Here is a 10,627-nt window from a genome sequence, read left to right as displayed (position 1 = left end):
CCTGTACCAACCCTTGCTGAGGGCAGGACACTAACCTAGGTACTTCAAACATTGTGACTACCCTAATCTCCCCAACCTGTGGGCCTATACTATTGCTATCCCCTTTTTTATTTGAGGAAACTGAGGCACAGAGAGACTAAAGAAGCTTGCCAGGCCACACAGCTAGAGCATAACCGAGCTGGCCCCAGCCCAGGCAGCCTGGCTCCCAAGCCCGTGCTCTAAGCTGCCTCCCCACTGCCTCTTCCATCTCACACATGCGGGACTGGGGGCAGAAGCAGGGAGAGTGCCCCTGCTGGCCTCTTCAAAATCCCAGACTTGAAGCTCCAAGTCCACAGGCCGCTGTGCTCACTCCCCGCAAGACTCTCCTGTTTGCCCCAGGTCCCCACGCCCAGGCAGCTCTGCTTGGAGGATGAACCACTGGCCCTCACAGCTGGCTTCCTGGGCTGTCAGCAGCGCCGGATGAGGAGGTGAGGGCAGGGTGGGTGTCAGCGGGAGGGGGGAGAGCAAAGGCGACCTGTGACCACAGTTGAGGGGCGGTGCAGGAAGCAGACGTGATGTGAACGGTGGCCTGGGTGATGAGCTGTGCGGTAAGCCTGTCTCGGGGGCTGACGCCACCATTTCAGGTGCCTCTCATGGGGAGAGAGGGTGTCTGTGGAGGAGCATCTCAAGACCGGACTCCAGGTACGGAGGAAGCAGGAGGCTGGGAGACTCGGGCTGCGGACAGAGGGGCACGGGAGTGGGGCTGCCCCTTTAGGGGAAGAACCTGATGGAGTAGGAAGTGCTGTGATCTGTAAGACAAGAGACTTGGGGTGGGCAGCGCGTGCCTGCTCCAGGCCTCAGTACCCTCATCTATAAAATGAAGAGGTTGGAGTCTTCACAGCGTCTCTAAGTCTTCACATAGTCTCTAAGGCCCTTTCAAATGCTGACAGTTAAAGCTTCTGAAAAAGCTGGAAACAGGCTCCCTGGGAGATAATATGAGTGGGGCCAGGACGGAGACTGAGTTCTCTGGATCAAGGCGATGAGCTGCGCTGGCCTCCTAGGTGGGTGATCCGAGAGCCTCTGACATACTCCCCTTCCCTCTTTACCTCCCTGGGGCCTGCCACGCTGCCGGGAATTCCACCACTCAAGCGGCTCCTTTGCGTAGGCACGGAAGGCTCTGGTGGGAATGCAGGGGAAGTTCCTGCTCTGCATAACCCCCATGTCTCAGAGAAGCTGCCATCCCTGGCAGGTGTCAAGGGCAAAGGCCTCCGAGGAGCTCAGTTTGGACAGAGGTAGAGAGAACAGATTCCAGATCATAAGCTGACCCAGGTGAGGCTCCAGAGCCACCTCAAAATGAGGAAGAACCTGCTGGCTATTGACTGGCTGTCCAATAGTAGGCACTAGGCCGCCAGCTCGCAGTCGCTGCCCAAATCCCGCAGAGCATGGCCGAGGTGCCCAAGAGGCCACTCGAGCGCCAGGAGATCTGGAGAGCAAACTCAAGGGCCCTCCCCACACAGGAGCTAAGTCCGTGTGGCTGCTTTTATTCTGCAATTCAGGCTCATGTTCTTCCATGGGGCTCCCCATGGGAGGACACCAAGGGAAAATGGGGAGAATAAGGGCAATGCACACCCTCACTTCTTTCCTGATTCTGTCAAGGGCTTAGTGAGGGAGAGAGAGAATGAGCGAGGAGCTAGGAAAAGTATGGCTTGTTCCAGTGCCAAAAGTGACACTTCTCCAGAATCCAGCCTTCTCTAGAGTCCCCAGGTCCCTCCCCAAATCTGCTACAGCTACTCAGAGCCCCCCCCCCACCCCCCCACCTGCAGCTGCTGTGGTCCTGGCAACAAAGCCATCAATCTAGATTCCCGTTAGGCCTTAAATAGTGAAATCCTAACAAGGGGCTCCTCCTGGCTGTGTGACCTGAGCAAGTCACTTCCCCCCTCTGGGCCCATCTGTACAATGTGGTGGGTGAACCAGGTTTGTAATGGCCATTCCAGCTCTGACATTTGATGACTTAAGAGACACTGCGTTCCTCCCCATTCCATAGGCCCTGATAATCCACAGCTGGGGAGAGGGGTCAGCCATCCTCCAAGCCTCGGCCCACAGCTTCCCAAAGCCCAAATGTCCCCTGTCTCCACAGCTTCATGGCCGCCCGTGAGCTTCTCCTTGGCCTCCTCCTGCTGCTGCTGCCCACGCCAGCCCCTGCCCCCTGCCACACAGCCGCGCGCTCCGAGTGCCAGCGCAAACGCCCCTTCGTGCCCGGCTCGTGGCTGGCGGGAGAAGGCGTGGACGTGACCAGCCTCCGGCGTTCAGGCTCCTTCCCGGTGGACACCCAGCATTTCCTGCGGCCTGATGGCACCTGCACCCTCTGTCGCAACGCCCTGCAGCAGGACGCCCTCCAGCGCCTGCCCCTGGCGCTCACTGACTGGCGCGCCCAGGGCTCAGGCTGCCGGCGCCACGTGGTCAGGGCCAAGGGCAGCTCCACCGAGGCTGTTGCCCGGGAAGCAGCTGGCAGCATCCGCAACGACTGGCAGGTGGGTCTAGAGGTGACCCCCAAGCCCAGTGCCAACGCACGAGTGACCGTGGCCGGCTCTCACTCCAAGGCTGCTGACTTCGCGGCCCAGAAAACCTACCAGGACCAGTACAGCTTCAGCAGCGACTCAGTGGAGTGTCGCTTCTACAGGTGAGCACGAGAGGTGGGGATGGAGGGGGCTTGAAAAAGGTGTGGGCAACTCAGGTTGGTCTAGGAGCTCTGGAAGTCAGGGTCTGGACTCGGAGGCCGCTTCCGCCAGGAGAACCCCGCAGTCCTGATTCTCACACACCAGGTGGCACTGCGCCCTCTGGCCCTAATCCGGAAGAGCCCAGGGAGAGAGCAGGTGGAGGGGAAGAGCAAGGCTGTGCCTGAGAGCCCCAGCACAGTGCCATTCAGGTCTCTTGAGCACCTGATGCCTCTCTCCTGGGCATTCCTGCGTTCTGTGGGGTCCTTCTTGGATGGGAGAGGGAGGCAGGGGACCTGGCTGGGTCCCTCCCATCCATGGGCCCCATTCATCCATCCCACCGCTATTTGTGCCTGCCTTGTCAAGCTCTGTGCTGGGAACCAGGGCTGCAGTGCTGAGCAAGAGCAGTCACGCCCCAGCCCTCGGGACCTGGGTCCCACCCAAGAAATGCGTGGTCTCCCTGGGTGACCCTGAGTCCCCTGCCCTGACTTCTCACACCAGGAGACCACGTTTCCCCCACGGTGAGTAGAGCACCTCCTGCCTGTGTGGCCAGAGCTGTCAGGAGCCCAGGCGTCTGACGACCAATCCAGTGGAGAGAGACGAAGGCCGCACGGCTAGGTTCCAGAGCCAGGGCTGCCACTAGTACAGCACCATCACTTGTACAATTAGAAAGTAAAAAGGAAAGAAAACTCTTATTTTGAAAAGGAAGAGCAAAAATAGCTATACAAAGTATCTGGGTCACCAAGGGGCCACAGATAGACCGGATTTCCCTGCTGGCTCAGTGTTGAGAGATTGCAATTTAGAGCCAGGCCACCTGGGTTCAAGTCCTAGTTCTGCCCCTTACACGTGACCTCGGACGATCTTGAGGGAGTTAATGAATGGGGGAAATATGGCCACCTGATGTTTTTCTCTCCCCTCACAGTTTTCGCCTGGTGCACGCTCCCCCTCTCCACCCTGATTTCAAGAGGGCCCTCAGGGCCCTTCCACCCCACTTCAACGCCTCCACCGAGCCTGACTACCTCAGGCTCATCTCCAACTACGGCACCCACTTCATCCGCTCCATGGAGCTGGGCGGCCGGCTCTCGGCCCTCACCGCGCTGCGTACCTGCATGCTGGCCCTAGAAGGGCTCACAGCCGACGAGGTGGCGGACTGCCTGGCCGTGGAGGCTGAGGTCAACATAGGCGGCCTTGGCAGCTCCTCGTCACAATACAAGGCCTGTGAGGAGAAGAAGCAGCAGCACAAGCTGGGGACCTCCTTCCACCAGGCCTACCGGGAACGCATTTCTGAAGTAGTCGGCGGCCACCACAGCTCCATGCACGACCTGCTCTTCGCGAACCAGGCTGAGCCCGAGCAGTTCTCGGCCTGGGTGGCCTCGCTGCAGGACAGGCCCGGCCTGGTGGACTACAGCCTGGAGCCCCTGCACATGCTCCTGGAGAGCCAGGAGCCGCGGCGCGAGGCGCTGAGGCAGGCCGTGAGCAAGTACCTGAGGGACAAGGCCCGCTGGAGGGACTGCAGCCGGCCCTGCCCCCCGGGGCAGCAGAAGAGCCCCCACGACCCCTGCCAGTGTGTGTGCCATGGCTCAGAGGCCACCAGCCACGACTGCTGTCCCCGGCGGAGGGGCATGGCCCGGCTGGAGGTTATGAGCTTTCTGGCGAGAGACCTGTGGGGAGACATGTTCACTGCCACGGACGCCTACGTGAAAGTCTTCTTTGGAGGCCAGGAGCTGAGGACCGGCACGGTGTGGGACGACAACAACCCCAGGTGGGAGACGCGGCTGGACTTCGGGGATGTGCTCCTGGCCACGGGGGGGCCCCTGAGGGTGCAGGTCTGGGACACAGACTCTGGCTGGGACGATGACCTCCTCGGCAGCTGTGACCATGCTCCGAAGTCTGGCTCACATACGGTGATGTGCCCTCTGAACCACGGCCTCCTGAAATTCTCCTACCAAGCCAAGTGCCTGCCTCACCTGACGGCGAGCACCTGCCTGGAGTACGCCCCCCACGGGCTCCTGGGGGAGCCTCCAGGAAACCGGAGCGGGGCCGTGTGGTGAGAGCGTTGAGCCCCGAGAGGACCAGCATGCCCAGGCTTCTCGCAGAGGGAGCCGGGCCTATCTTCACATCCCCACTAGGCAGATGGAACATGGAGGTGGCTTTTTCAGTGAGCTGGCTGAATTGACAGGCCCACCCTGAGTCTCCCTGTGCAAACTGCCTTAGCGCTCTGACATTCTTCAGCCTCAGAAATGAGCTGGGGCTGGGCCACTGCTGTGTGGCCACTGCTCCACAGGCCACGGCTTCGGTCAGAGGCAGAAGGCCAGGAGGCTGTTCTCACTAGGCTGCTTGGTGTCACGGAAGGTGTCCCCTTGCGGCCCTGTCTAGCGTGGTGCAGTCTCCATCCTAGTAGGTCTAACTGGTTCTGCCTCAGCTTCTCTGCTTGCTATCTTCTTTCCCACCAAGCTTTGCTCCTTTGATTCCTCTTTGTGTGCACACCCTGACAGAGGATCAATAAATTGATGTGACAGTGGCTGACCGTGATGGTGGTGGTTGTGGCAGAGGAGAGGATGGGGAGCAAACACAGCCCTGGAGATAAACTTCTACACCAGCAACCCTATACAGCAGGAGAGGTGGTTCCCCCCAGGGCCAGGCGGGAAATGTAAATAAACTGTTTTTCCACTCTTGTTGGAAATGTGGGGACCCAAAAGATTTTACTTTCCTTATAACTGTCTAATTTGAGAAACAGCAGCATAAACTCAGTGATAAATGGCAATGGATATTTAGCTTCCAGCTGGGAGACAACAGGGAATGGTGAGGACTACGATGAGCTGAAGGGCACACGTCTCATCTAGAGGAGGTCTGCAGCTCGGCACCAAGCACAGATTCCCATACAGGGATGTGAGCCCAGGGCTGCCAGGTCTTCTAGTTTCTTAAAGGAACCAAAAATCCCAATTTGACTTCTAATCGTTGACAAATCATTTCATTTTGTGAAAACAAACCGATGTGGGCAAACATGGCACAAGCCAAAGAGAACACGTATGCAGGCAGTAATTCACCCGGGGCAATCAGTTGGAAAACTCTAATTTCAACAGAACCCATTTGATAGGCTGAACAGCTCTCCCCCTGCCCCATAATTCAAGTAGAGAGGGCAGTGGTCCCAACAAGGAGGCATCTGAGGGCCTCCTGGCGTTGGCATGCAGACCCAGGGCCTTGGGTTTTGATATAAAATGAAATGGTCTTTGTTTCACGTGCCTGGGACACAGGCCTAGGGACACAGGGCCATGGGGTGGGTGGCAAGATTCAGGGTGGCCTCCTAGACATGGTGGGATTTGGCTGTGCAGGGCTGCTGTCAGAGGGGCCCGGAGCTGCTGGCATGGCCCTCCTCACTCTCTATGAAACCCCCTACAAACGCAGCCCCTTGAGGTTTACATGGACCCATAGGCTCAATATCCCAGGAGCACTGACCCTGCATCCCGAGGGGGCAGGGGGGTTGGTGAGCTCTCAAAGCCTCGCGGAAACCACTGCTCTTACACTTTTCCGTTCACAGCCATACACACAAACAAGAGCACAAGAGAAATCTTGAAACTTCACGCTGGCTGCTGCCCTAATCGAAGATAAACGCAGGCGAGGGCCATACTGCTCAGGGAAAGAAGGGCAGAGCGGGCTTGGCTCAGGGGACAGCTCTGACAAGAGACGGGAGTCCTTCAAGTACCCACATGCTCAGGGACCCCCAGCAAGTCCCTCTGCTCCCTGGGCCTTGGTTCACCAAAAGGACAATCTTTGTTTTACTCCCTTCTCAGGACTACTTGGAAGGGGACCATGAGCCTTTCTAGAAGGGCAGTGCTATGGGAGGGACCCTGAAAGGTCATCCGGTTAACACTGGTGTTACATATAGAGCAAGCGAGGCCCAGAAGGAGAAGGGGTTTAACTGTGGTTACAGAAGGTAGGGGTAAAGCCGGCTCTCTTTGAGTCCTGGGTGCTCCACCCCGAGTACAGCCTTGGAGAGGCCAGCAGGACTCAGAAAGGAGGACTCTTGGGGAAAAACATGTCGCATGACCGAGGAGAAGGAATGGCCCACTCCTATTGAGGGGCAGCTATGGAGCCCTCAACCCCAACTCAGGACCCAGCATGACGTATGTTTTTCCACCCCCATGGACACTGGGACACTGTGTCACACCTGAGGCCTCCCGTTTGTACAGGAAACTCCCCACTGTGCCAGGTAGCTTCCCTTTGCCCTCCAAGTCTGGCCTTCACCCCACTCCCCCTGTCTGAGCCTATCTGTCCGTGGGCTGGAGGACGGGGGGCGGCAGCACAGAGATGAGGGCATTACTCCCCTCAGGGTGTCTCAGTGAGGTGGCCTTGTGTTGGTTGTGTCCCTCTTCCTCTCCAGGAGGCCTCTGCCTGTCTCTCTCTTTCCAGGCTCCTCAACTGCCCCCTCCCCTCATCCCTTCAGACCACAGGGTGGCCACAGCTCCCGGCTGCTGATCCTGAGTTACTGCCCCATCCCTGTGCTTCCCCACAGCCCCCATGCCTTTGTTAACAGCCCCTTTATCAACAAACCCTCTTCAAATTATAATTTGAATATGCCATTGGCTTCTGCTATGGTCCAGATGTGTGTGTCCCCGCACAGTTCATATGTTGAAATCGTAATCCCCCAAGGTGATGGTTTTGGGGGGAGCCTGTGGGAGGTGATTAGGTCTTGTGGGCAGAGCCCTCAAGAATGGGATTAGTGCCCTTATAATAGAGGCCCCAGAGAGATCTGTCCCTACCACTATTCGAGGACACAGCAGGAAGCCACCAGTAAATGGACCCCCTGAATCTGCTGGCACCTTGATCTTGGACTTCCATCCTCTAGAACCGTGAGAAATAAATTTCTGTTGTTTATAAGCCACCCAGTCAGTGGCATTTTGTTATAGCAGCCAGAACAGATTGAGACAGCTTCCTACAGGGACTCTGATGACACACTATCTCCGAGTCCTGGTTGGAAGCAGAGCCACCTCCCTTCAGAAGCTGAAAGTGCCCAATTCTTGCTTCCCCATCCTCCCCTGTAACTAGGAAAGGGCGTGCGACTAGTCTGCCAGTCAGATGCACCTGCCCCGGGTACCAGAAGCAGACACTAAGACAGGATTTGAGTGCACTAATTTATGTGGGAGGTGATCCAAGGAAGGCCCAGTAGAGGACAGGGTAAGTGAGCCAGGGCAGGAGGGGGGCCCGTGAAAGGTGTATTATCCAGCAAGCCATCATTGTGGGCCACCAGAACAACAAAGCTCCAGATCTCAGAGTTATCCCAAGCAAGCGTGGAGGAGCCGGGCGTCCAGACACCTCCCATCAGTCACTGGTTTCTCTTTCTACTTATTTCATCCAGACTTGGCTTCTATTGCTGACAACTAAAAACCTTGGTTGATGACACCATCCCATCTCCTCCCTCACTGCTTCCACACCCCCATCCTTATTCCCAACCATGCTCCTACCCCACACTTGAGGGTCCTTAAAACCACCACTCAGTTGGCCCCAGCACCTCCCTCTCCCTCCCTCCCAAGGGCATGGAGCACTGAAGGGCATGTAACATTTACAAGTTCCATCATTCAACACACAGTTACAGAGCACCTCTTGTGAGCCAGGCGCCGGGGCCAGTGAACAAGCCATGCAGAGCTTCTGTCCCCTTGAGGCCCTTATCTGACATGGAGGATAGATGTGGGCATGGAGGAAGACATGGGGAGCAGGGTGGCATTCCAGATTTCTTTTCTCTCATTTTCACGTACACACACATACACACACACTCACACACACACACACAGCCCAAGTGATGTCTTCCAAGACTTGGGGCCAGGGCTGATGACAGCCTAGTTTTCGTTTAAACAGTTGCTACAGCACCTTCAACTCCCTTCAAACACACTTCATAGTCTCTGGGGTGTGGCCCCCAGCTGCCCTGGGGGCTGTGTCAGTGTCTCTGACATGTGAGAGCAGAAGAGGACCTGCTGGAGGAGAAGCAGTGTGCGGGTCGGAGAGAGCCCTGGGGGAAGTACAGGGGGCCCCTTGCAGATTCGAGAGGCTGTGAATCCTCTCTACAATGCTCTTCATGCCCGCACATCTGTCACCAAGGCCAGCCATCTCTGCATCCTGACATGGTCCCCTTCTGCCCATAACCACAGCCCCTCCAGCCCGGGCCACCAACATCTCCTGCCTGGACTAGTCTTGCTGTAGCCTCCTCATTGATCTCCAGGCTGCTGCCTGCCCCCCACCCCGTCCCTAACCTCACAGCCACAGTGGTGCTGGCGCTCTGCCCATATCCCCTTGGGCCCCACTCCAAGCGGGCCCCTGCATCTCTGCCTGAGGGCCCACACTGCAGCCCACTCTGTCTGCCCCACTGGAAGACCAAAGTGCTCAGGAAGCGACCATGACCCACCCAGCTGACAACAGCCTTCAATGGCTGATAGGAGGTAGTGTATAAATACTCCAGCTCCCCCCACCTTGGGAGGAGTAACTCTGAGGGATGATTTTAGAGGGGCTCCCAGAGTTCTCCAGCAGGGTTAGGCTCCAGTACCCACAGTGGTGACTTGCTTGACCAACACTCTCTCTGCTGTCTCCCTTCTCTGTCTCAATTTCCCATTCCCTTACTGGTATCTTCTGGAATCACCTCCCACATAAACTACCTGCCCACGAACGCCTGTCTCAAGGTCTGTCTCTGGCGAAACCAGCTAGGAAGCTCATCTGACCACACCATTGCCTTGCTGAAAACCCTCCGTTGGTTCCTTGTGGCTCTTGGGATACAGCTCAAACCCTCTAATGTGACGCACATGCTCACCCCACTCTCAACTCTGCTCCCCCGAAGAAGCCCTGTCTCACTGAGCTCATTGGTTCCTCTGTTGGCTATGCTCTCTCCAGCCCTTCACACATGCTGCCTCCTCTTTCTGGAGCTTTTCTCCTCCACCCTGACTAAATCCTCCACAGCCTTCAGGCTTTGGCTTCAATGGCAGTTTCCTCTAGGAAACCTTCCCTGACTGCCAGGTCTGGGTCACGGACCCTGTACCCTGCTCCTATAATCCCCATTATTTCCCTATCACAGTGCTGTGAGGCCAAGGGCCATTTCAATCTTATTCATAGTTGAATCAACTAGTCCAGCACCTGGCATAAACTTGATGCTTGAAAAATATTGGATGGATGATTAGACTGGTGAATAAATGAATGAATGAATGAAATCCACCAAGGAATCTTCCAGCCTCTGCTCAAATTCTCCCAGAGGCAGAAACATCATCTCTGGAAGCAGCTGTTCTATAAGTGGAAGGTTCCAACCGTGAGCCGTCACGTTACATAGAAACCTACCTCCTTATAAAGTCCAGCCCCGGTCACGGCGCAGGGATTCCATGTATCTAAATCTCTGGTCCCATCTCCAACTTGGTTGGCCAGAAGGACCACTAGGCTGATTCCAGTCCAGGCAGCCACTGCCCCTGGCTCCTCCTGCTGTGAAGGAGCCACAGAAAAGACACATTGCCTGGGTGGAAGTGAACGTGGGACTGGCCCCCTTCTCTCTGTTACTGACAACAGAAATGAGAACCTCTCACAGAAGGTGAGGGATGGCTCTGGATTGTTTCCTACCCAGACTTCTTGTTTCTCAATGGACCCAGGCACCAACTGAGTCCGTTCCAGCTGGGGCAGCTCTTTCTCTGGGCACAGCTAGTGCTCACTTGGCCTAGGCAGGTTGTGACTCCAGGAGGGCCAGGTCCAGCACCTTAACCTGCACATGGGATTCCCCACCGCCAACCCCACCCCACAGCCCAACGAGGTCCTTTCCAGCCAAGACTTCCACAACCCAGGTAGCCGCACATGGGCGGTGGCAGACTGAGCATCCACCTGGCTTTTCACTGCTCGGGATATGGGGGGTGGGTCTGGTGCAGCTGAGACCAGGGTCACAGGTGAGATTCTCACAGGATGGTTGGGGTTAG

The 10,627-nt window shown here is 56.8% G+C and overlaps 1 protein-coding gene across 1 annotated transcript; it reads left to right on the top strand.

Moving 5' to 3' along the window:
* Nucleotides 1-527: 527 nt before the first annotated feature.
* PRF1 (perforin 1) lies at nucleotides 528-5,214 on the top strand. Its single transcript, XM_001502776.6, has 3 exons — nucleotides 528-681; nucleotides 2,117-2,659; nucleotides 3,616-5,214. The coding sequence occupies exons 2-3, from the start codon at nucleotides 2,121-2,123 to the stop codon at nucleotides 4,742-4,744; spliced, it is 1,668 nt and encodes a 555-aa protein (XP_001502826.4). The 5' UTR covers nucleotides 528-681; nucleotides 2,117-2,120; the 3' UTR covers nucleotides 4,745-5,214.
* Nucleotides 5,215-10,627: the final 5,413 nt, after the last annotated feature.

This window comes from Equus caballus, chromosome 1 (assembly GCF_041296265.1).
Source record: "Equus caballus isolate H_3958 breed thoroughbred chromosome 1, TB-T2T, whole genome shotgun sequence".
Lineage (NCBI taxonomy): Eukaryota > Metazoa > Chordata > Mammalia > Perissodactyla > Equidae > Equus > Equus caballus.
This window is presented reverse-complemented; position numbering and strand designations above follow the sequence as displayed.

What these genes read in the sequence shown, in the direction of transcription:
- PRF1 (XM_001502776.6), top strand. Translation starts at nt 2,121, where the DNA reads ATGGCCGCCCGTGAGCTTCTCCTTGGCCTCCTCCTGCTGCTGCTGCCC. An exon ending in GTGGAGTGTCGCTTCTACAG is followed by an intron (nt 2,660 to 3,615) that starts GTGAGCACGAGA and finishes CTCCCCTCACAG; the next exon opens with TTTTCGCCTGGTGCACGCTC.